This window comes from Galleria mellonella, unplaced genomic scaffold (assembly GCF_026898425.1).
Source record: "Galleria mellonella isolate WM207_F2 unplaced genomic scaffold, CSIRO_AGI_GalMel_v1 utg21, whole genome shotgun sequence".
NCBI lineage: Eukaryota > Metazoa > Arthropoda > Insecta > Lepidoptera > Pyralidae > Galleria > Galleria mellonella.
In genome coordinates this window covers 4,744,529-4,771,272 of record NW_026442037.1, presented here as the reverse complement: position 1 = coordinate 4,771,272, position 26,744 = coordinate 4,744,529, and the positions used below count along the sequence as shown (strand labels likewise).

General features: G+C 34.9%; 3 protein-coding genes and 1 long non-coding RNA gene across 4 annotated transcripts; 1 reads left to right on the top strand and 3 right to left on the bottom strand.

Moving 5' to 3' along the window:
• Nucleotides 1-3,744: 3,744 nt before the first annotated feature.
• Nucleotides 3,745-6,086, bottom strand: LOC128200545 (bifunctional endo-1,4-beta-xylanase XylA-like). The gene is made up of 3 exons (XM_052894312.1): nt 6,075-6,086; nt 4,016-5,179; nt 3,745-3,885 (listed from the first exon to the last, which is right to left on the bottom strand). The coding sequence occupies exons 1-3, from the start codon at nt 6,084-6,086 to the stop codon at nt 3,745-3,747; spliced, it is 1,317 nt and encodes a 438-aa protein (XP_052750272.1).
• Nucleotides 6,087-7,528: 1,442 nt separating this feature from the next.
• LOC128200555 (uncharacterized) lies at nt 7,529-13,855 on the top strand. The gene is made up of 3 exons (XR_008252770.1): nt 7,529-7,655; nt 9,013-9,080; nt 13,780-13,855. It is a non-coding gene; the product is annotated as an uncharacterized LOC128200555 (long non-coding RNA).
• LOC113509460 (cuticle protein 64-like) lies at nt 13,637-15,006 on the bottom strand. Its single transcript, XM_031911078.2, has 2 exons — nt 14,930-15,006; nt 13,637-14,215 (listed from the first exon to the last, which is right to left on the bottom strand). Exons 1-2 carry the CDS (start codon nt 14,939-14,941, stop codon nt 13,781-13,783), a joined length of 447 nt encoding a protein of 148 aa, XP_031766938.2. The 5' UTR covers nt 14,942-15,006; the 3' UTR covers nt 13,637-13,780.
• Nucleotides 15,007-22,921: 7,915 nt separating this feature from the next.
• Nucleotides 22,922-25,552, bottom strand: LOC128200565 (neuropeptide-like protein 31). The gene is made up of 2 exons (XM_052894393.1): nt 25,466-25,552; nt 22,922-23,710 (listed from the first exon to the last, which is right to left on the bottom strand). The coding sequence occupies exons 1-2, from the start codon at nt 25,475-25,477 to the stop codon at nt 23,462-23,464; spliced, it is 261 nt and encodes an 86-aa protein (XP_052750353.1). The 5' UTR covers nt 25,478-25,552; the 3' UTR covers nt 22,922-23,461.
• Between the last annotated feature and the right edge of the window lie 1,192 nt (nt 25,553-26,744).

The window sequence follows — 26,744 nt, the reverse complement described above, 5'->3', positions numbered from 1 at the left end:
TTCTTCCTTCCGTGTACAGTAGACATGTACCTAATGAACGATTTAGCGCAAGCGGCATAGCGACGGTTATTAATTTTGTTTTCATGAATGTAAAAGATTGGTCACTTCGCTTTTTTTTATACAACTTAGAATGGCAAACAAGCTGACGGCCCACCTGATGGAAAGTGGTAACCGTCCCCTATAGACATGAGCAGTACCATGGACACAACAGAGTATACTACCCCCCATGTGTTGCTATTTCTGAGGACTCAGGTGTTATTCATGTGTACCCTGTAAATCCACGCCATATCCCATCCTTCAAACCGAAATACAACCATGTAAACATAACTGCTTTACGGTTGAAACACGAATGGGACAGAGGTGGCCAAGCAAACGACTTTTGTACAAAGTCTATTTTTATACTAAATGTAAAGTATCCTAGGTGCTAAGTTAGGATACAACATACCCAATATTCATTCAAATCAAACATTTAACGAACGCTGTATTATAGAATTTCTGCCGACTTCAATTACATTAATTATGATTAATAGTTGAAAAAATTATATATTTATCAAAATAAACAGTGCCCTATAGTACTTACTTACCTAATATACATTTCTAACGGTAAAAGAATATTCAAAATCGGATCAGTAGTGCCAGAGATTACCCCGAATATCCAAAGTTACAAAATAGTACCTATAGATAGAAAATAGGACAGAAATAATGGGATTTTCTTTTATTATTTATTTATAATTTATCATCGTTGTGCAGCGGTGATTATCTGTATATTATTTAATATGTTATATATATATGTGTGTGTGTGTGTGTGTATTGTGTATGTAAATTTACTAACATTCGTTTTAAGAATATTGTTACTAATAAATATTTAATGGACCAAAAAGAGTCCGAAATAAAAATTATTATTATTGTCATATCTGTCTATTGTTGAACATAGGCCTCTCTATAAGGGGGGAGGGGGGTTTGCCAGTAGTTGTCACGTTTGGTAGGCGGGTTGGCAATTGCAGTTAGATTTTTGGTGATATTTTAAGAACGACGCTACAGCTCATCCTACAACTGTTAAATTGCCTTAGTCGCCTCTTACGACATCCACGGGATAGAAATGAACAACCCATTATATTTCGGGACCACGCGGTTATATTTACATATACTCAAAACAAACATACAAAATATTACACTTTTTTATACCACGAAGGCGGCAAATAAGCATACAGCCTGTCTGATAGTAAACGTTACTGTAACCTATGGACGCTTGCTACCCTAGGAATGTCACATGCGAGTTGCCAACCCTAAAGAATTTACCTTAATATACCCTTTTTTAAAGAACTCCATACTGTAGTCTCTAGGAAAAACCTCGGCACGGAGCTCATTCCACAGTGTCGAGAAAATTCCTTCGAAACGGCACTGAACGTGACCGTTTAGGTATTAGCGTGTGAGAATGAATTCCTCATAAACATTTTCATTTAATTGTCATTTAGACTCACTACATTGTCATATAGTCAACATTTATATGACACTTTAACTGGTAATTTAACTTTTCTAAAATCAACAATTGATCATTTAAGTTGAAATATATACATACTCTTTAATGCACTTATAAATTACAAAGATAACACAGCTATAAATATAGTGAGCAAGCGTGGAGTTATCTTTGTAATACAGATCTCTTCCAGCCAATCAATATAGTGAGAAAGCATGTACTCGTAGTTAGCAGGCAGCTAAAGTGCACGGGTGCTGTACGAACGACATCAGTACTAATAAATAAGCTACAAATAATCAGTTCAATGAAATATTAATACGTACTATAATATTATAGAGATAACTAGCTGGCTCGGCAAACGTTGTTTTACCATATACATTATTTCGAGAACTATACATGAAAATTTATCCTACTACAATTATTATATTTGATCGCCATCTTGCAACCCTGTTGCGGAATATAAAAATTGCGATTAAAAAACATGAGTTGATTGTAAAAGCGTGACAATTTGAAGTTATATGTATTTTTCAATGCTAAATCATAGTAAAATAAAGATAAAAAATTTTGTCGAAAAATTACAAAAAAAATATTTAGGGGTTATCATTGAGGGGTATGAAAAATAGATGTTGGCCGATTCTCAGCTCTATCCAATATGCACACAAAATTTCATAAAAATCGGTAAAGCCGTTTCGGAAGAGTTTGGTAACAAACACCGCGATACGAGAATTTGATATATTAGATATAATATCTAAATTTTACTTGAATAAAAATTCTTACTTTCTTTCATTATTACATGATGATTTACGAATAATGATGATGAAGATAATGATGAATGTGTCACATAGCGTCTATACAACAATAAGTAGCAGTAACAAAAGTATATTACCCAGACACCTACTAGATATGTATTACAATGTCATGAATATTTGATACAGAAATGACGTCGCTACCTAATAGGCACTTTTATTGGAATATATATAATTTATAACATCGGTAACTTACAAACCTGATAATTATTGCTTAAATAGATCGATACGTGCGTATATATTAAATTAAAGGTTAATTATGTTCCTATCATTTATTTTTATGTAGTTACCTGCAATATGTGGGTAAAGGTAAAGAGGTTATTAATTATCGTACTACCGTCGCGTTAAAACATGGAGTTGTAATTCTTGTTTGTGAGGAATTCTTTCATGTAAACATTTCTAAGTGGATTTGAAATAAATTTGATATGCGCATATAGTATTTTTTTTATAATAGGTGGTAAACAAGCATGCGGCTCACCTGATGGTAAGTGATTACCGCCGTCCAAGATCACTCACAACACCAAAGGCATTGCAGGTGTGCTGCCGGCGTTTTAAAAAAGAAATATGCTCTTTTCCTGAAGGTTATTATGTCGTATCGGTTCGGAAATACTGCTGCTGGAAGTTGATTCTAAAGAGTGGTTGCCTTGAAAAACGTATTGTGGAATATGGATATTTTATATAATGATTTACGCGAGCAAAGCCGCAAGATACAGCTAGTAAGAAATAATATATAAATTGTTGGTGAGGTTATAAGTAATACAATAAAAAGCAGTTTAATATTTCAGTCTTGTTTTATTGTTAAGACTAGTTTATACCTTACTTACTAATACAGGAAATAATAACAATAATGTAATAAAAATGTAACCAGACAATGTCTGTACATGAGAGATATAATAGTTAAGAAAAGATAATAGGTACAGAAGATCACTTAATAGGACCAAACTAATATTTTTTTAGAAATTTTGTTTGTTCCGACATCACGCAAAAAGTACTGCACCAAATTCGATGCGATTCGATTCAATGTTTCATCTTGATACGCCATTTACAAGTGATTTGTTTCACTTTTTTTAAATCTATGCGTACGAAATAACGGGGCAAAAACGCTACTTTTTTATGTAACTTAGAATGGAAAACAAACTGACGGCCCACCTGATGGAAAGTGGTAACCGTCGCCTATAGACATGAACAGTATTGTGGACATAACAGAGTATACTGTTTCGCCCATGATACCCCACATGCGTTGCCATTCTTGGGGACTCAGATGTTATTCCTTTGTACCTAGTAAATTCACTGTCATATCCCACCCTTCAAACCGAAACACAGCCATGCAAACACAACTACTTCACGGTAGAAACACGAATGTGACAGAGGTGCCCAAGCAAACGACTTTTGTACAAAGTCTCCCTTTGGTGAGAAGGGATTTTGCGAGCACTCTCCTATTTATATAACATGTGAGATCGTTCACCACTTGCTGTTGGAAGTCTGCTGTTGGTTCTGACCGAGCGAGGATTGCACCGGCTCCTCCACAATTTTGGACACTTTCACCACCTCGGGCACGGTCACTAGCTTCGGCACGGACACGAGTTTCTGTACTTGCACGACCTGAGAAACATTATAAATTTTATAAGGTCATAAATATTATTTGTAGACAAACTGTATTTTGTTAAAAACTTTTTACATTCTGAAGATTTTACCGATTTGTAGAAATAAAGGTAAATTGTAGATATATTACCTTAGGAATTTCAACAAGTTTCTTCACTGCAATTATTTTAGAAACGGGAGCTTGTTCTGTGATGGAAGAACCCTGGTTGGTTTTTTCTGAGTTTTGTTTCCAATCGTTATTATTCGTGTTCGAATTCCAGCCATTTTCACTCGAAGCTTGACTCCAGCCATTTTCTTTCGAGGCTTGACTCCAGCCATTTCCGCTCGAACTTTGACTCCTTCCGTTATCATTCAAATTCTGAGCCCAGCTGTTTTCGTTTGAACCTTGATTCCAGCTGTTATCTTTTGAGTTTAGACTCCAGCCGTTTCCGATTGATCCCTGATTCCAACCGTTTTCATTCAATTTTTGACTCCAGCTGTTTGTATTCGATGTTTGACTCCAACCGTTTCCATTCGAACCTTGAATCCAGCTGTTATCATTTGAGTTTTGACTCCAGCCGATTCCATTCGAATCTTGACTCCAGTCGTTTCCATTCGATCCTTGACTCCAGTCGTTTCCATTCGATACTTGACTCCAGTCGTTTCCATTCGAACTTTGACTCCAGCCGTTTCCATTCAATCCTTGACTCCAGTCGTTTCCATTCGAACCTTGACTCCAGCCGTTTCCATTTGATCCTTGACTCCAGTCGTTTCCATTCGATCCTTGACTCCAACCGTTTCCATTCGATCCTTGACTCCAGTCGTTTCCATTCGAACCTTGACTCCAGCCGTTTCCATTCGATCCTTGACTCCAGTCGTTTCCATTCGAACCTTGACTCCAGCCGTTTCCATTCGATCCTTGACTCCAGTCGTTTCCATTCGAACCTTGACTCCAGCCGTTTCCATTCGATCCTTGACTCCAGCCGTTTCCATTCGAACCTTGACTCCAGCCGTTTCCATTCGAACCTTGACTCCAGTCGTTTCCATTCGATCCTTGACTCCAGTCGTTTCCATTCGAACCTTGACTCCAGCCGTTTCCATTCGAACCTTGACTCCAGTCGTTTCCATTCGATCCTTGACTCCAGCCATTATCGTTCGAGTTTAGATTCCAGCCATTTCCGTTCGAGTTTTGTTTCCAGCTGTTGCTATCGCTATCGCTCCAACTTAGCTCGCTTTGACCTGTGTTATAACCTCGTTTGTTGCGCTTCAATTCAGGGGCTGCCAGTACTGAAGCTGCTATGAGAACTGCATACACCTGAGTGGTGGAGTTTTGAATTAATTAGATTTACTGCAGATTGCTAACCCGTCTGCTAAGCGTGGCTACTACTGGCAAAATTCCCCTTATGGGGAAAGCTTATGTCCATCAGTGGACAGTTAGTGGATGATATAAAAATAATAACTGCAGATTGAGTAAAATGTACAATATATGTTTTCGATTGTAGATATATTAATACGTATATGGATGCGAGAACCATAGTTAGCATTTTAGTATAGAAAAACTTTAGAGAATAATTTAATGGGGTGGGCTTATCTCTGACAGAGATCTCTTCCAGTCAACCCAATGCAGTTAGAAAGCATGTTGTTTGCTGGTAGTTGAAGACATTACCTAATCTTTAAATATAGGAACCAAACTACTATTATTACTACTACTAGAAGAAGAAGAAAGAAAGAAAGAAATAATTTAATCGAAGAAGCATGCGGCCCACACAGTAGCGCACAAAACAAGAACAAAAGAATTCAAAACAAAACAAACAAAAGAAAATAATAATTGTATACAAATAGAAAGCAATTAAATTATAATAATAATCAATAAACAAACAAACAAACAAACAGTAGGATACCTCTTAAATCCAACATCGATCTCAATCAAAATCGATCTCAATCCAAAATATTGCCTATGACAATTTAATACTGCACTCATGTAACAACAGTTAGGAATTAGCTGTAATTAGGATCGGTTTACAATAGTTTGCATTGGCAAGTTGCACCAATATGCATCTATCAGAACAGTATGGAACCATTATGTCGCTAGTGACAAGTGACGTAATTCAAGGGTGTGAGTTCTCAATTCCAATATCGATCTATTTGAATTTATTTCAAAAGCGACCCCACAGGTATACACAATTATTAATAATATCTCTAAAACTTACGAACGATTTCATTTTGAGGATTGTCTTAAAAAAAGAATAAAACAAAGATGACCAGAACTTATGGGAGATGCGTCAAACTGATGTGCATCTTCGGAATGTTGAACGTTATATAGAGATTAAAACGCGGCTAAGTTTGTAAATAGTCGTACGCTACCGGGTGACTTGCGTAAATACGTACACATTATTTAATATTATAGAAAAACATCACATCTATATCTCGTAAGAAGTACAAAAATAGCATAAGTATTGCATAAATGTTTTTTTTATGCGAATGTTTATTAGTGTTTTTTTTAATGGATGATAATGGAATGGTGAACCCGCCTACGCCAACGGTATACGCCGGGGGACAACATGGAGGTCGACCCGATAGGGTATATTGCCAGCAATGGAACTGATAGTTCGCATTACTAACAGTCCCTTCCCTCCACCATCCCTAGCAGGTATTTATGAAAAATAATAATTCATGTCAATGTGACGAATGTTCGTTAGGGATAAAAATGCTTAAAATAACTGTGTGACCTTGGACATTGGTGTGTATATAGAACTAGAAAATATTACATAAAGATAACGTTTATACTTTTTATGTCTACAGTTATCGCGTGGTAAGCGGTAATCAAGACAGCCGGGCCCACTGAACCAGATGGTAATCGAAAGTTTACTTATAAACCGCGTAACTTTGCTTGTAATTGAAACTATAAAATCGTACATCTCTATCGCTGAATTGTGAACATCTGTTTGTTAAGACAAAAATGATGACTTCCTGATGATAAAAATATCGCTCAAGTGCGAGTCGGAGTCGGTCGCGTACCGAGGTTTCCGTACAAATTATAATAAAAAATTGTGATAACTACAAATTTCCGGTTTTCGTTTTTTTTTGTGAGTTTTTTTTAATGGGTGATAATGGAATGGAAACCCCACCTGCGCTATCGGTATACGCTGGCGGGGTACCAGCGAGTGATGATAGATGAGGATGAAAGCAGGTCAGTTAGCCCATCGTGACGAATTCCACTAGAATTAACCACGACGGTTTCCAGGGGGAACCGCGTGGAGGTCAACCTGATAGGGTATATTATTAGTAATGGGTTCATTAGACCCCATTGTTAACAATTGCAGATGTGAGTCTAATAATAATATCGCCTTTAAAAAAATAATCATTTGTTAGGTTTTGAATTTTCAGATATGATTGATGTTAATATCAGGTAAATTTTAAAACGTATGTTTCTATATTTCACGATTGTAAAAACCCTAACTATAACCTTAACTATTGAAGCTTTTAACAATATATTAATAAATACTGGCCGTAAATTGTATATTTACAGTTACATGATATGGATCAAACAATACGAGCGCAAATTTTTTTTACAAATAATCATGCCGCCAATTACAATGCGCATTGTGCATTTTGTGCATAGCAAATGATGCATGGCGTATTTAGTTTCCGCGGTGCGCTGCACCGGATAATGTGCGTGCACGCCGCGCGGGTGACAGCGCCGGCGCATGCGAGCCTCATTACTACAGTAATTAATGTTATTATAATATAACCATTATTATTGTACACATTAGTGTAAATATTGAGAATACGTAAGTTGTCGTTTTTTTGTTGCATGTAGTCATTACTTCTTTTAATTTTGAGGATGTCGTAAGAGTCAATGAAGTAAATCTCTAGACCAAGCAATCTGGCTTTTACAGTTATGAGTATACGCATTTCTTTTTTTTTTCGTGCAAAGTAGAGCAACCTTTAGCATACAACAACGATCCCTAAAGGGTTAACGTTGCCAGTATTGGGTATAAATTTTTTCTGTTCGCCAAATTTTGGGGAAATGAAATTCTTGGAGAAATGTGAAATGGGCTTGGGGAAATTTAGGTAATTTTTTTTTTAAAATGGGATAATAGTTTTAAAACTTGTAAATTATATAGTGGTATCTTATTAAGTAATATATACAGTAGAGTATGTATGTAGCAAAGTACGTTATAGAAGATAAGGAGAGGGAAAAAATAGGAACTGCAGAAATGACTTTCTTTTCGTCGTTCACTTCGTTGTACTCGTATATAGTAAACCTAGTGAAAAACAATGCAAATTGCAAATGTGCCGGAAAAGTTTCGGAAATCGTAATAATGTTGAGAAAAATATTTAAACTTTGTGTCAAATATCAAAATTTACATTTGGGAACCCTGTCACACCAGAGGGAGACTTTGTACAAAAGTCGATTGCTTGGGTACCTCTGTCCCATTCGTGTTTCAACCGTGAAGCAGTTGTGTTTGCATGGCTGTGTTTCGGTTTGAAGGGTGGGATATGGCGTGAATTTACTGGGTACAGAGGAATAACACCTGAGTCCTCAGGAATGGCAACGCATGGGGGGTATCATGGGCGAAACAGTATACTCTGTTATGTCCATGGTACTGCTCATGTCTATAGGCGACGGTCACCACTTTCCATCAGGTGGGCCGTCAGCTTGTTTGCCATTCTAAGTTCTATAAAAAAAAAAAAACATGGTGCTAAAGGATCTAAATGCGGATTCTAAAGGATCCGTAGAAAAGTTTGCGGAGTTCCGCGAAATTATTTATTTTTGGCTGTTGAACATTATACAACAGTTAAATAAAAATATTATTTTGAAATAGTGCAAAATATGTTTGTGATGAGAACTCATTACAAGTCAAGTAGGTAAAGAAAAGAAAGTTAAAGTTAAGAATATAGTATAGCACTTTAAAATATTTCCAACAATCTATCTTTACGCCAAAATTCCTTGCAGTGTAGGCATATGGAACCGATTTTGTAAAAGTTTTTGTTATTATTTAACATATAAAATTTATATATAGTATATAGTGGGGGCTTCGTTGTCTTAAAATTCTGTAGTTAAATTAGGGTATTTCTATTACATTTTCTAATTAAATCTGTTGTTTATTTCTATAAAAAAGTAATAAATTTTAAATATTACAGCCGAGAACATCAGTTTACACTGCTTTTTCGCTGCGCTGCGATAACTTATTCTAGCTTGATTATAGAAGGTAAGTAACCGGGTCACAATGTCAATATAAAGAGCGCAAAACCTGTAATTCTCGGAACTGGTTTTGTTTTTATTACGCCTTATCAAAATATTGTTGTTGAGATTTCGTGTAAATCACTATTTTACGTGAAAAGTGGAGCGTATACACAGGTAATCGGTTCTCTTTATTGGGTAATATTTTATTGAGTTAATTATGAATGTTTTTATTTTTGTACAAAAACATTATCCAAATTATATTTCAGTTAATTAGTGATAAATATCAAAAATAAGTTATTTTTAGTTATATTTTGTGATTAATGTGATTATTTCGCTAATTGTTAATTCACATTTTTATACGGAAGCTTTTATTCTTGTTTCATTATACATATATGGTCTATATATTTTTGAGGATAAAGATCAATAAATACCGCAGTAAATAATTGGCCGTGTGGTCCCGGCATAGAATAGACCATCCCTTCTTTTCTCGTAGGTGTCGTTAGAGAAGACTAAGGGATGGCGAGGGATGGGCAGCTTTGTCCCTCTAAAAACATCTCTAAATCCTAACTGCGGTAACCAATCCGCCTGCCAAGAATAGTTATTACTGGCAAAAACCCCCAAGCGGGAGACTTATGTTCAGCAGTGGGTAGTTAAATGCTGATATAATGACGATGATGACCACAATGTGTAATTAATGTTGCCTTTAAAACTTTGTTTTATTTTTAGCCTCCTAAAATGTTAGACAAATGACCACCAGCAGTGGACGGCACAGTTACGCTCGTAATACAATTTCTATTCTCCAGACTAAGAACTTATCCTTAATTTGTTAAAAAAAAATATTGAATAATAATACATAAAAATTGGTCATAAGATATATAACGAGGTTTATGTGTTAATTAATTAACACAATTGTGATACATAATAATCATCCAACTTCGTGATATTTTGTAATACAAATGTCTTGATCGCAGATTTAGTTCTGTGGTTGGCGTTATTGCACAAAATATGCAGCTGTCTCTGATTGAATTATCAAGTCGGTTGCTTTATTATTCACGCTTATGAGATTAAAAAAGTGAGATCCAATAAAATATTAATTTTAAAACGTTAAATGTAAAATAAATTATTGTATATACAGGCTACGGTGTTAATAAAGCATTATCTTATCGGTGGTTATAAAAATCGTTTACTGTTAGGCGGACCGTGTGTTTGCTATCCACTATAACGATATAAAAATATTTATTTGAAAATATAAAAATTATTTCATATACTACAAAAGGGAGACTTTGTACAAAAGTTATTTGGTTGGGTACCTCTGTTCCATTTGTGTTTCTACCGTAAAACCGTTGTGTTTGCATGCTTGTGTTTTGGTTTCAAGGCTGGGGTGGGATATGATAATTACAGGGTACAGAGGCATAATTTCTTAGACCTCAGGAATGACAACTCGTGAAGGGTATACTCTGTTATGTCCATAGTACTGTTCATGACTACAAGCGACGGTTACCACTTTCCATCAGGTGGGCCGTCAGCTTGTTTATTTATAAGTTGCATAAAAAAATTTTGCTTTTGAAGTTTCTAAAACTTTATCTAAATCGGTGACAGTATTTTTTTTATACCACTGAGGTGGCAAACAAGCTCACCTGATTGTAAGCGGTTATCGTAGCCTATGTACGCCTGTTATACCAGGGGTATGACACGCGCGTTGCCGTCCCACGAAGAAACCTCTTTACCCCCCTTTTGAAGAACCCCATGCAAGTAGTGACAGTAATAAGAATCTCATTGGATGATTAACATTTTAAATAGCTTCAAAAATACTTTACTTATACTTTTTTTAGTAAATAATGTTTAAATTTTGTCATTTAATACAAGTATACAATTGCATATTCTGTAAATAGTTATGGTATTAATAAACTCTCTTATGGAACAAATTTTTACTAAGTATTGCAATGCAACCGAGGTTTACTGCCTACTCGTGTCTATATTTGGAATAAATAGTGTCATCCAAACATGGATGAGTCACGTCTGTGTGATATTGAGTATTTAACATATGAATACCTTCAGTTCAGTTGTCTTTATGAGAACTAGCCTAGCAGTTTATGATTAAGAAATGCGCACTTAAGATATTGAATTGAGTGAACAAAAAATTACTAAAGTTCTAGCAAGTTAAATTGAAAACATAATTCTTTACCTCATTAAAGCTTTTAGCGATAAGGCCGCCTTTTGTATATGCACATTCTGTATAAATACTCCTTGTATACATCTCTACTGCGCGCAATAAAGAGTTTATTATTATTATTATTACATATTAAAGATTCGTAATTCCACTTTCCGATACGTAATTTATATAAATTTATATTTTCATATCAAAATTTAAACCAAATTTAAAATTAAACACACAGATTAAAAAAACATGTATCAGCTATAATTTCGTGTAATTTGAAAATATGTTTATTAGTTTTATACGTATTATTAGAAAGTGATCTATACTGTATCTTTATTAAATTTGTGTAACTTACAATTCATATAAATTAATTTTAAACACACAGTTTATGGATCAAATTTTAATATTTATTTTTTTCACATTTTTTACTGTTACCCAAATCTGGGAATAACGTTTTAAAAATTACCTTTTAATTAATGTAGCGCTTTAATACGAAACATACGAAAATTATTTTAGCGTTGAAGCTCTTGAATTTTGTTCTCCGTATACTGCTGTTTTATGCACATCTCGTGTATGTGAGTAAAGTATGTTTGTTTTGTAATACCTGAACGCGGTTGAAGTTTTGAAGTTCTGTCTTGAATTATAATTCAAGTTACATGAATTTTATATGTATATTCTCTATATCTAACATAATTATAAAGATTTTAAAAAGTGAAACATCGCATCGCAGATACATGGTAGAGCTTAAAAACTTTATAACTACCTTTAAGCGCATAATTAAAGTAAGCTAAAGTAACTGAGATATGGCAGCGTACTCAGGCGTCCCTCAAGACTGCTCCTGTATACACAAATTCTTGAATTTCCAAAAATGGATTTGTCTCCATTCAAATCCGGTATTCCGTAAATATGAGATAAAATGACCTTCATTGTATTTATCATACGAAAGAGAGATACATTTCTTAATTTATTATTGTGGTTAAAAATTGGACTGCAGTATTAAGAGCGCTGTTAGTATGGAGTAGACAATAAAGAATATATTTTTTTGTATCACAAAGGTGGAAAACAAGCACTGTATGCTTGTTTTCGTCTAATAGTAAACGGTCACTAGCCTATGGACGCTTGCAGCACTAGGATTTGCACAGTGACACGTGCGCGTTGCCGACTCTGAAGAAACCTTAATATACCTTTTTTAAAGAACCCCATACTGTAGTCTGTAGGAAAAACTTTGGCAGGGAGCTCATTCCACAGCCTGAGCGTTCGTGGGGGGAAAGTTTATTTATTTATTGCACTAAGTAAAAAAATAATAATTACATTAAATAATAATGAGAGAATTGTATCACACAAAAGGCGGCCTTATCGCTAAGCAATCTCTTCCACATAACCTTTGGGTAGAGGACATTGAGATAATAATAGTACTAAAGGGAGAGGTAGTAGGATTTAATAGAGGGTTTGAAGCTAGTAAGAGTTTGAGCGTATTATGGCGATTGTTGGGTAAGAACTTTGCATACAAGCATAATAAAAATTGCATACTTACAAGGCAAGTCCTTGTAATAAAGTCGTATATTAATGAAGGCTGAATAAATTTATTGTAAAATCACATATAGGTGATGAAACAGTTTTGTGTGTATCGATGAGATGTCTGGCATTGTGACAGTTTTATATTAGCTGATTCACGGCGCGAAATTGCGTCAAGTTGACACTGAGTGTATTGTATTAGGCGGCCGCCTAGCTGTCTATAGGACGTGCTTCAATATGGCCAGTCTTAGTTAACTGTGAATTTTATTATATTAATAAAATCATTACCACTATCTTCATCCTACAAGTTTATTGCAGGATTATTTATGTTTAGTGTTAACACTAAATATAAATAAAAAGCATATATATAACATGTTTTGCTTTGTTTTTCGGCACATAATACTTTAATTCATTTTATTTTGCATTTTCCATGACGTAATTTTTTTTTTGTGTTTTTTTTATGAGCACTAAGTTTAAAATTACATTATCTCTTTTGTAAATTATGAATTTGGTTTTTCAATGAATTGGTTTATTTGTATTTAAAGTAAAACAAATATACTCGTAGCTATTACACGTTTTACTGAATACCTAACTAAGAGTCTTTGATGCATATTTTAAAAGAATTCCTATTATGATATATTTGATATACGATATTAGACACTTATCACCAGTCTTCACTGTCCATTGCTGAACACAACCCTGCCCCTTGGGGGTATTTTTCCAATAGCTGTCATGCTTAGCAGGCGGATTGGCAACCGCAGTTCGGCTTTGGAGATGTTTTAGGAAAAACACTGCTGCCGATTCCTCGCCCTCCCTTGGTCGCCTTTTGGGACATCCACGGAAAAGAAAGAGGTGGCCTATTCTATGCCGGGACCACTCGGGACATTAGACATTATTATGAGATATTGATATAATAATATAGTTATTAGAAATAAAAAAAATTATATCAAACACGTATTTTTTATTATTAAAGCCTGTACAAAATAAATGATAAGTTTCTACTTAGATATAGTAATGGTATAACAGTATGACTAGTTTCCGCCGCTGACAGTTCACCACCACCCGCTGCCTCCGCCGACGCCGTAGCCGCCACCGTACGAGGCGACTGCGGGCGCGGCGTAGCTGGCGCCCGCCACCACTTTCTTGACGGTCACCACCTGCGGCACGTTGACCACTTTACGGACTTGAACCACCTGGGGCACGCTGACCACCCTCGGTACGCTCACGACGCGGTTTACTGCGACCACCCGGGGCGCGGACACGATAGGGGCGGATACGATGGGAGCGGAGGCGATCACAGGTGCTGAGTAGCTGATTCCACTGTAGCCACCGCTGTATCCGCCGCTGTAACCGCCGCTGTATCCGCCGCTGTAGCCGCCGCTGTATCCGCCGCTGTATCCGATCCCGCCGCTGTACCCGCCGAGTATGCCGCGCTTCTCGCGCACCTGCCCGGCGGACGCGACCGCTACCAGAGCGCACATAGCCACCTGTGGAGTTTTTGAACAGTTGTAATATAAAGAGTTGTTCAACATAGAAGTAATGGCAGATTTATTTATTAAACATAATTTTGAATTAATATTTCCTCATTATATTCCAAGCCTATTCCGTACTATTTAATCCCTATCTACTAACGATATTATAGAATCGATATTTTCTATTAGTCTTTTGTTTTTCTTTATAATACTTAAGAAGTTTAATTGTATCAATGAGTATTATACATTAAACGATTACTTATACGACAAATGTATTTGATTCCAAATGGTCACGCATGGGATATTTAAGTTACTATCTATATTACGAATTACATATGTCTGAACATATTTTATTTCATATTCGACTCAACGTAATATTTACAATAATAGGCTTGATTTGTCTAATAATTTAAATTACTTTTGTGCTATTCGCTAGTCTGTATTGACACATATTTATAAAATTAACTACTGTTGAAAAAAGCAACAGTTTAGTTTCTTGTCTGAAATTGCATTCCGGATGGGTGTAAATTCATAGAAAAATTACTATACAAAATATTTGTAATTAAGTTTACTTGAATAAGAATTATTTTTATACTTATTAAAATATGGTTAGACGATAAAGGAAGAATCAAAATTAAAAAATATTCGAGTAATAGTCGAGTTGATAAACTGTTCTAATTCTGAGGAGATGTTATTGGCTGTTTTCTGTTCTTTAATATGAATACTTACAAAGAGTTTCATTTTGCTGTGTTGGTGGGTTGTCTCGGAGGAGTAGCTGATGATGTGTGATGCTGTGGAAGCCTCCCCCGAATCATATATAGTGGCGACGCGCGAAAACATTACGCAAGCGTCCTCGCAAGCTCAGCTCGCGTGGTTGCAATGGATCCGGCGACGCCAATTAGTGCACAACTCCTGCTTTACTTACACACCGAACTTATGTCATTGTAAATAGTGTGACATGTACTTAATACGATGTAAATGTTTCAACAATTTCATCACCGCCGTAGTTCCATTTACATACTTTTTTACCATCTCTAATTTGATTCATAACATATATTTTTAGAATAGCTTTACATGTATAACAAATGTCTGCGGGAACAAGAATCGATGCACAAGCCATGAACAGGTGAATTAGCTGCTTTTCACGTGTCGCGGAAGACTAGTAGAATTGTATACTGGAGGAAAAAATACAGGATGGGAGGTTGTTCCAAATTTTAATAGTACGACATAAGTATGATGTAATTAATTTAATGTAATTTCTAAAGAATAATCCTGTTTTTTTTTTTTTTTTTTAGTTTAAAGCCACGGAAAAAGGAAAGGAAAGATGTATAACGTTACAGTTTCGCAACGATGTTATATATTTCTTCCTATTGGTCAGCAGCGTCAAACGGTAGCCGGTCACACCGTCACACGCTGCGTGAAAGTCCGCGAAGTCGCGTGTCCTTCACTCTGTAATGATCGTGTAAACTGCTTTTCTTCAGATGTCTACTAGTATTTTGATATCTGATTTCGAGATCTTTGTACATGATCTGCATGTCAAAGTGATATTTGCGTGGCTACAATGGATCGAAATATGGAGGTCTGTCAAGTAGCGCTATTTCTTTAAAGCTATTTCTTAAATTATATTTTTAATTTGATATCTCAATCTTTATTATGAGGACTATTTTCATTTAATTTTCTGATATATTAATGTAAAAAATATACTAATTTCACTTTATGATTGTCTATAAGAATTTTGCAGAATTATCAATTAAAAATAATTTTGAGAGATTGAGAGATAAGATTGAACACGAAAATCTGCAACCAATGAGTGTCGCTAGTGATAATTTATGGAACGGAAACATGATCCTACACGTATTATATTACAAGTATTGCTCGTATGCAAAAGCTTCAAATTACTATAGCGAGCTATGGAGAAGACTATGCTCGGTGTTTCTTTGCGTGACAGAAGCTGAAACGAGGATATCCGCAAAAAAACCAAAGCAACCGACATAGTCTGGAGGATATGCAAGCTGAAGTGGCAATAGGCTGGTCGCAGTTCGAAGAACCTACAACCAATGGTGAGGAAAGGTTCTTGAGTAGCGTAACCACGGGCAAATGCAGTGTAGGATGACCCCGTGAACTAGATGGAATGACGACCTCAAATGTATTACAGGGAGTCAGTGAATGTGGGTGGCTCAGGACTGTTTCTTATGGCAGTCTATGGGGGAGGCCTATGTCCAGCAGTCGATGGATAAATACAATGGAAATATTCTCGAGAAAATAAAAAAAAAAATACATTAAACTTCGAGAAAATAACGTGAGTTATTTGTAATATTTGTTTTCGAAAGCTAGACTTTAAAACTATATCATCTACTGTTGCTTTCATCGTATCCTCATTTTAGCCGTTAACTTTACCAGAGCGAGATTTTGTACAAAAGTCGATTGCTTGGGTATCTCTGTCCCATTCGTGTTTCAACCTTGAAGCAGTTGCGTTGGCACGGCTGTGTTTCGGTTTGAAGTGTGAGATATAGCGTGAATTTATTGGGTACAGAGGAATAACACCTGAGTCCTCAGGAATGGCAACGCATGGGGAGTATCATGGGTGAAACAGTATACTCTGTTATGTCCATGTTGTTGTTGCTGTTATGTCCATGTTACCACTTTCCATCAGGTGGGCCGTCAGCTTGTTTGCCATTCTAAGTTGTATAAAAAAAAAAACTGTCTAATGCTGAACATAGACCTCTCCCATAAGGGGGGTTTTGCCAGTAGTACTACGCTTGGCAGGCGGGGTTTTTTTATGGATGATAAAGGAATTGCAACCCCGTCCTCGCTAATGATATACGTTAGCGGGACACCATCCCATTGTTAGTAATGGAACTGGTAATCTGTTCTCTCTTCCCCCCCTGGCAGGCGGGTTGGTTACCGCAGTTAAGCTTTGGTGATGTTTAAAGAGGATGTTTAAATTGTAGGGAATTGAATTTTAGTACAAGCATAGGCGATATCCTAACTTAACATATAGGCTATTTTATATAATGATTCATGGAGGCGAAGCCACGGGAAACAGCTAATATAGAATAAAACTAACGCACTTCATCAAGGCAAAATAATTTTCCTTGCAATTGTGATCTCTGTACTTTGTTTCCTTATTTGATTCTCAGTACATTCATTTTCATCGTGCCTCCCATCAAACTGTTTACAATTACCACTCTCCATCCAAAGGTTGCCTGCAAGAGATCGCTCTTAGCGATAAGGTCGCCCGTTGTTTTCTCATTGTGATTATTTCTTGTAATTGTTTGTATCTATAATAAGTTTACTATTGTAATCTTTTAGAGGAAACAATAAAGAGCATCTATCTATCTATCTACATTCAGGGAATGAAAAGGAGCGGTGATGATGCACACATTCCATCACCGCATGGCCACCACTTCATTGGAATAACTAAATAATTACCAATACTATGTAGGTAATAGAATAAATAATATGTCATCAATACATATCGAGAGATTTTATTATAACATTCGGTGTTCCATTAACACGGCCATTGCTAATGTAAATAAGGCTGTAGAACAATTATGTATTGACTTTGAGTGTGACTTATTTGTTTGTGTAGGTGTCAGGAAATATTAAAAGACAAATTTTAAACATTTGTTTACCTATTTATTTATATTTAATAAATCATACAATAATATTAACATGAAATTTACAGATGGTTTGATGTGATGGAGAAAGACATAGGCTTATATATATATATATATATAGATCTAGTATACTATAATTGTAACTAGACGATATCTGTACATGGGATTTCCCATGATTTAAGAAAAATTTATATAAAGGGTTTTTATAATAATAATATTAATTGTATATATTTTGGACTATTTTGGTCCATTAATATTTATTAGTAGCAATGTTCTTAAAACGAATGTTACTACATTTATAAGAGCAGTAGAAGCCAAGACTTTCTATCTGTACGTTTGTTCTGATAATGTAAAGATTACTGCACAAAATTGAGCACTGAATTAAGATGCAGTTTTAACAGTTGTATTATAAAAGATTTAACTGAAAAAATGATGTATGTTTCATTTTGTTACGCCACCTGTTTCATTGGTTCTCCAACAGCTGAAATCCATGTATAGTCAAGTACCAAGTAGCGGGCAGAAAGTTATTTATAGATACTTTTATTAGAGAGATCGTTATTTCTTGGTTATATATCCTAATTTATTATTTGTAAAGGTCGTGAGATCGACATATTATTAATATATATTAAACATTTCGTGTATCAAGTTCCCGTGATAGAAAACACTCACTCGACTGCTCGTCATATTCATTGTCAATCGACAACTGCCTCTGACTACCACATATTGGAATTATCCAATCCAAGTCGTGAGCACATTTATTATTATTTTATTCTTATAAGTTTTGTAACCATCGTCTTCACACTTGGTCTTCACAGTGTGACCATTCGAATCAAGCTTGCAACACTCGCAAAATATCTCAAGAAGTGAATGACAAATTTTATAAGATACTTTCATTTATTTTATACGCAAAATGGACGCAATAAACGTATCACATCGTTTTGTTGAAGTTCTGAATTGAGCGTTAAGCTGAGCGCAATATTCTGAACGGTCCAAACACACGACGCGGGTGGTAAACGCACCTGCTGTAGGTGTGTGACACAGAAATGGTCTCATTTTACAAGTTTACAAATAAATATATCTTTTAGATAAAAAGTGATTTTCCAAATCAGTTTATAACTGATGGAGTTATGAAATAACAAGCGTAAAAAATACACTCGAACAATCATATGTGTAATATATATATGATTGTTCGAATTGTTCGAGAACCAATGAAACAGGTGGCGTATCAAAATGAAACATACAGCAGTTTTTCAGTTAAATCTTTTAAAATACAACTGTTAAAACTGCATCTAATTTTGTGCAGTAACTTTTACATTATCTGAACAAACATACAGATAGAAAATCTTGGCTTCTGCTGCTCTTATAAATGTAGTAACATTCGTTTTAAGAACATTGCTACTAATAAATATTAATGGACCAAAATAATCCGAAATATATATAATTAATATTATTATTATAAAAACCCCTTTCCCAAAGAGGGTCGACGTCAGGCAGGTGGCCGATCGTAAAACTAAAAGCCAAATCTTTTTGTAATATGGTTAAAAACATATCACGCCGACCGCAAATAATGGTAGGAAGATGATGATTATGTGTAATAACATATGATGCATAAAATGTGGTAAATATGTGAATCGATTATGATTGTTGACTGTACAATTGCCTTTTGGCGAAAGGGATATACTCGTTCGTTAGGATCATAAGTGTGACAAATATACAAGTAGCTTGAAGACGAACGCCGGTCCTACTCTGTCATTCGCTATACGTAATATTGTTGAGTTTTAAAATGTTATTAATTGATCCAGCTGCTAGTTGATAATACTCGTATGATGGTGTAAGACACCTCTAAACCACGAGTGCACGGTCAACAGCGGACGCTGTCATACGATATTGGGGGCCAACGATAAAATAAAATTCCGAATGTTCGAACTCAATTTCGTGTTTTTGTTCGTACCTAAATCGACCCAGTAAATGGAGCTTAACGTTTCATTCATCATAAATCCTATCCTAATAGTCCAGAGGAACGATATTTTAATATTTTTAATAATTTTAAACGGCATGTATTATGTAATTTTAACATCAAATTTCTATTTCGTTCGTCCCCGAAATTTCGGAAAATATTTCGTGGTAGGCCCTCAGATATGCAGTGATTAGTGTTGTAATAGGAAGCGCTTCATTAATTTTTAAAACATTTTTACTTGTAAATATTTATATATACAGGAAATTAACAAATTTTATTTACCTTAAAGAAGATTTCTGGATGAAATCTGAATGAATGATGAAAATTGAATTTGAAGAAATGCTGAAAAACAGACACAGCTCGGCGCGTGGAGAGCGTTTACTATCAAGGCATCGTTTAATATGTATCTAATAGGCTGAATAAGTATTTCATGATAAAAAATATAAATTAATTAGATAAAAAATATATGCAAAATACCTATCGGTGTCTTATTATTTATTTTAATTTTATATTAATTATTGTAAAATTTAATATGTATTCTTATTAAGTACTTATTATTATTTTCTCAAGAATGGATATACAGCACGCCTTTACGTATATGTTGCAGTCAAATCTCTTAACCAGTCAAAAGCACTATTGACTAGCAAAATCAGACAAAAGTAGTTTTGACTGAACAGGTTGGTCAAAAGTGATTTTGACTGATAATTATTGGTTATTAGTACTTTTGGTTGCATATTTGTGATTTTTTTTTAATTGATGATAATGGAATGGTAACCCTACCCGCGCTATTGGTATACACCGGCGGGGCACCACTGAGGGATGAGGTGAGGATGAAGCAGGTCAGTTAGCCCATCGTGACGAATTCAACAAGAATTGTTCACGATGGTTTCCAGGGGGAACCACGTGGAGGTCGACCTGATAGGGCATATTGCTAGCAATTTCAAACTCCATTGCTAACAATCCCTTTGCCCCTGCAAATTTGCGGTTAGGTTAGGGTAGGTTAGAAGTACTTTTAACTGTTATTTTAGTCAAAAGTATTATTTGTTATTATTTAAGATTAAAGCATACGGAGGGAGACTTTGTACAAAAGTCGATTGCTTGGGTACCTCTGTCCCATTCGTGTTTCAACTGTAAAGCAGTTGTGTTTGCATGGCTGTGTTTCGGTTTGAAGGGTGGGATATGGCGTCAATTTACTAGGTACATAGAAATAACACCTGAGTCCTCAGGAATGACAACGCATGGGGGGTATCGTGGGCGAAACAGTATACTGTGTTATGTCCACGATACTGTTCATGTCTATAGGCCACTTTCCATCAGGTGGGACGTCAGCTTGTTTGCCATTCTAAGATGCATAAAAAAAGGTAATAAACAAACAAATAAACACACTCTCTTATTTATAATATTAGTAAAGATTACGAATATTGAAATCCTATATTTAAGAAACAAACTACATAGAATGTTTTCTGATATCCATGGAGTTATTAATGCGCTGGTTATGATATTCGAGTAGCTCGTTTCCGTTAGCAGTAGGCACATGGCGTACAGTCTGTAGAGACGTCCTTAAATAATGATTTCATATTATATCATCGATGCGTTGGTAAACAAAATAATTATCGTGTCATTAGAGAATCGGCCGTGAAGACCAGCTTTGAATTACTTCTATAAAGTGCTGGAGCGCGCGTGGGGGCGCTGCATGCACCCAGCCGGTGTTGCCAGATTTGGTATTTTTTCGCATTTTTAGGTAAAAATTTTCCTAGACTTGGCGAAATTTAGGTATTTTTTTGGAAATTTTGGGTAATAGTTTCAATACTTGTAAACTGTGTACAGATACATAAGGCACATAATTACAGTAAATATACTAGAACTAGGAATAAATTATGAGGGAAAAGTAGAAACTGAAGGAATGATCTTTTTTTTGTCGTTCATTTTATGACACATGAATAAAAGTAGTGAAAAACGATACTACTTTGTAATAGGATTAAAAAATCCTGAAAATCATATCGACTTGGAGAAAAATGTTTGATATTTAGGTAAAAATAAAAATTCGCATCAGGCAACCCTGTAGCCGGCGCACGGCGCGGCCGGCGGTGGCGCGCCCCGGACTCTGAACAACCTTGTTCCTACGTTCCGTTCACTTTTCTTGATATAATCGATCTTGATATTTCGCAATCGACTTCTGTATTTTAAAATCGACTAAATTGATTATTATTTTAAACAAAAAAGTATTATTGTAATAATTTTTAACTATATTTCAAATATTCATTGACGTATAACATAGAGTGCACTCAACCACATTGTGCAACCATTTTTAATGAACCTGTGACATTTGTATCATGGGTTGGGACGATAAATACCACCTCGTACAAAATATGCAAATTATTCATATTTGTACAGAATTTGTTATGATTTCATATTTGGTGCCTGTATAACTGTTATAAATTTACAATTTTAATATAAAGTTAATGCAGATATTTAAGACTACGCAAACACGCATAAATAGCTAACAGGTTTAAATGAAAAGTACATGTACGCGTACAGATAGATTATATACCTACTACATTAACACGTTTTACTAGTATCCACTATTTACCTCGTTAGTTTAGTATTTAGTTTGATAATATATAATAAACCAAGATTAATATACTTTATCTAAAATCTACATTTAACCACATAATTGAATAGTATCTAATTAGACATCAGTCTCTCACAAAATCTAGGTTCCATATTGTTTCATTGTACAATAGATACTATTGTTCTTTTAGGTTAGAATTTACATGCAAGGTGGTGTGAGGGAATGTAAAACTAGTAACCTTTACTAGCTGCTACATGCAGCTTCTAGCGTTTCTTTACGACGCCATCTAGTGGAGCGTCAAATTTTATTTAAATTTTTGTTCAGCCATTTAAGTGCCTACAGTAAAGAAACAACGGGGGAACGGCAACATATACGTATAGTAGACAGGCATTGCTACTGTATGAAATAATGAAAAAATATGTAATGTATAATAAAATACATACATTATATATTTTTAATCTTGGTGGTTCATTCCACCGATTTACAATCCAACTCCGACAAATAATAAATTTATTTTAGAAGCTGTCAAAGTCCATCCTGTGTTTTTGGAGAAAATGTTTTAAAACACCAAGTAAGTTTACTGAAGAGTTTTATTGGCTCTCGAAAACACTTAATATTATAATATCACAGAATAAATAAAGAATATATACAATGATGATTGTGAGGAAATATATGCTCTAAATATAACTTGAACAACGATAACTTACTCTCGTCACGTTGTTTATGAAAGTATGCAATTCTATCCTACGAGTGAATTTGAGAAGATGGTTGCAAAATTAATGGCACAGGTTTGGTCGCTGGTTGGCTCGGCAGGCTGTGTGACGGTCGCTGTACACAAGATCTTGTTATGTTGTCACACTTCCATACAGTTGAATGATACTTCGGGCGAGCACCTCCAGTCAGTGTGAATGTTAAAAAATGTATTTCTTTCCCATGTAATTACATAGAACAGAATCGAATAATACACTTAGACAATGATATGTTTAGTAACATTATTTCTAACATTCTCAGATTTTGTCAAGTAAACAGTCATTGACGAAGTACGTAACTGTGTGGAAATAATGGTACGTCCAAGGAATGTTGTCGCCCGAAGTAGTTATTGACATTATTGTCTACCACCATCCGCTGCTCCACCCGCTCCTGCCGGCCCATCCGCCGTATCCGCCCCCGTATCCGCCGCCGTATCCGCCGCTGTATCCGCCGTATCCGCCGCTCCAGCCGCCGTAGCCGCCCCTCCATCCGCCGTATCCCCCGTAGCCGCCGTAGCTCCTCCTCACCACGACGACGGGCGAGGACCAGCCGCGGCTGATGTAGCCGGCGCTCGCTGTGTACACCACAGCGCACAGGGCGAACACGAATGCCTGAAACAATTTTATCAAATCATATGCACTGCCCTCCACTCACTTACGAGTATATACCACTTTAACGTATATTCCTTTTAAAATGAACCCTATGGTGTGATGAAAACATGAAGTAATTCTTAAAATAATCATCATCATCGTCATATCAGCCGTTCAATGCCCACTGCTGCCCCTATTGGGGATTTTGCCATTAGCTGCCACGTTTGGCAAGCAGGTTAGCAATAGTAGTTAGACTTTGCTGATGTTTAAAGAGAGACGCTGCTGTTCATTCCCTCGAGCATTAAGTAAAATAAGTAAGTAAAGATAGTAAGTTTTCAAACAATACCTAAAGAGATTTTTTTTTTATTTAATTTAAATAGGTGCTTATTTTACATGTTGACGACGTGATAACTGTTAAAACTAGTTTTTATGACTTGCTAGTTATATTGTTGTGTTTCAAATACAATAAATTATTGCATTCTTCGTGTGAGATGTGAGAAGATTACAATGTAATTAAAGCTTGTTAACCGGAGTCGTGTTAAAGCCGACTAGAATGAAAAAGCGGAATATAGTTTGGATAGTGACATCCGCGTACTATTCGTCTATTTCTCGACGTTCCGGTATTTTTGTATGGAATGCCCCATACTATATATATATATATATATATATATATATATATATATATATATATATATATATATATATATATATATATTTAAAAATATAATCAAATCATTAAAACTTAAGATACAATGAAAGCACAATATAGCAGAACATAAAAAAGAAAACTAGAAATAAATTGGAAGAATACTAAATATCTTTTTTTATAAGAGTCTGTAAAGGACCTGTGTGAATAAAGTTATTGTGAATTGGTTTGATGGTGCCCAGTGGAGGATATTTAAAGGGTTGTTATATATGGTGATGATGGATGATGTTTTATGTGTAGCAAGTAAGTCAAAACTATTGCAAATAAGTTTCAGAATATAGAAAACTATGTTTATAATTTAACTCGAAAATCGAACCCTTTCATAAAGCTTTATTATGAGTGAGACCATGCTCTGTGTCACTAATTGAATGTTTGTTTCCTAGTTCTGAAACGTATTAATTTATCTGACATATTAATAGTGCATTTTCATTAGATGAAATATATGACATCGTGTGAACAGACACTACAGCTTTTATTGTATTTGTTGGATAGATCACTCAGGCATTTGTGCATAATTTGGTGCGTGAAGACTATCAATTAGTCCTTTATTAATTATTAATTATATTATGGCTGTATTTTGTATACTATTGTATATATATTTTTATTTTCACGAAAATAGTCGACACATGTCTCTGATTACGACATTAGTAATTAAAATCGTGAGTATATTTATTTATTTTTTAATTTTATATTCAATAAAACAGTTATTATACCAAATAATCTTAATTTTAGAATAAAATTGCATCTATATGTTATGCATTAAGGTATGTTTAGTTACAGCGTAGCAATGTACATAATACATTATTATATATAAATATAAGAAAAATATATCAAACATATGTGTATATAATCAGAAAGATAATTATTTAGTAAGTAAATAATTCAATTATAAAATCCCATTGCATAAAAAATGCCTTATAAATTGTTGGGAGATTTTTTTTTTAAATAATATGCATAGTGCATGGTTATAATTAGTTGCACAATTGAAAACGAAAAGTTCAATGACTGACATATTGTTTTTTTGGCGTTAATTTAATATTAGATTTAGTGAAATAAAAAAACCGACTTACTAGAAGCTTCATATTGTTAGTCGAGTAGTGGAGTGCAGGACTGGCGACCAGTACATACTAAATGCATATCGCAGCTTCACTCTTATATACTGAATCGACACACATCACTAGCAACTTCTATGCGGCACAGAGTAAACGTGAGGGTATACGGCACCAGTGTTACAATATTAGTAAACTGCTTTATTAGTATATATTTTGACCGGATAGATTTACTCTGCGATGTAAACGAGCCTCTCCCACTGCGGATGAGTCACAATGGAACTTTTATTATTATTAACTGAATATAATTTATATGAATATGAAGTGTATTGCTACTTTAGTTTTTTTTTTTTTTAACAGAATACACATTATTTATTCATTAGTACAAATATGTGTACATAGCGGACTTAATGCTAAAAGCATTCTCGCCCAGTCAACCATAGGGAAGTGTCAGAATACTCGAATTCGGTACTAGTAATTATTGATATACCTACATACTATTATTACATATATAAATAAATATATACAAGTAACAAATATATTTATTTATTTAAAGGAACACCAGCAGCATATTGCATTATAATATATATAACAAACATTAAATACAATACAATATTAATGCACATGCCTATTAAAGGTATTCACAGCGTTTACTTTAACATAAGTATATAGTATGAATTAAATATACTTGCACATATATAATATAAGATATTTATTTATTTATTTATTCATTAGTACAAATATGTGTACATGGCGGACTTAATGCTAAAAGCATTCTCTCCCAGTCAACCATAGGGAAGTGTCAGAATACTAGAATGCGGTACTACTAATTATTGATATACATACATACTAAAATTACATATATAAACGAATAAATATATATAAATAACAAATATACTTACACATATATGACATATACTATATTATACACGAAATTGAGAATAATATAAAGTACTTACTGCTCGGATAAAAATAAAAAGTGTGCGTTAACGCTTTTTTTGAACACGAAAATGAGAACAATAGAAGTACTTACTGCAGTGAAGAGCTTAAGATAAAGCAATACACGTACCTACTGTTTATAGCTTATTTGCTAAATATGAAGTAACTCGTAACAAATATGGTGAATTTTTTTCAAGGTGCCTCATATTCGCACTGTTGGTGTAGGTTAGTTATCGACTTGCCAGACTTTACCAGAGGGAGACTTTGTACAAAAGTCGATTGCTTGGGTACCTCTGTCCCATATGTGTTTCAACCGTGAAACAGTTGTGTTTGCATGGCTGTGTTTCGGTTTGAAGGGTGG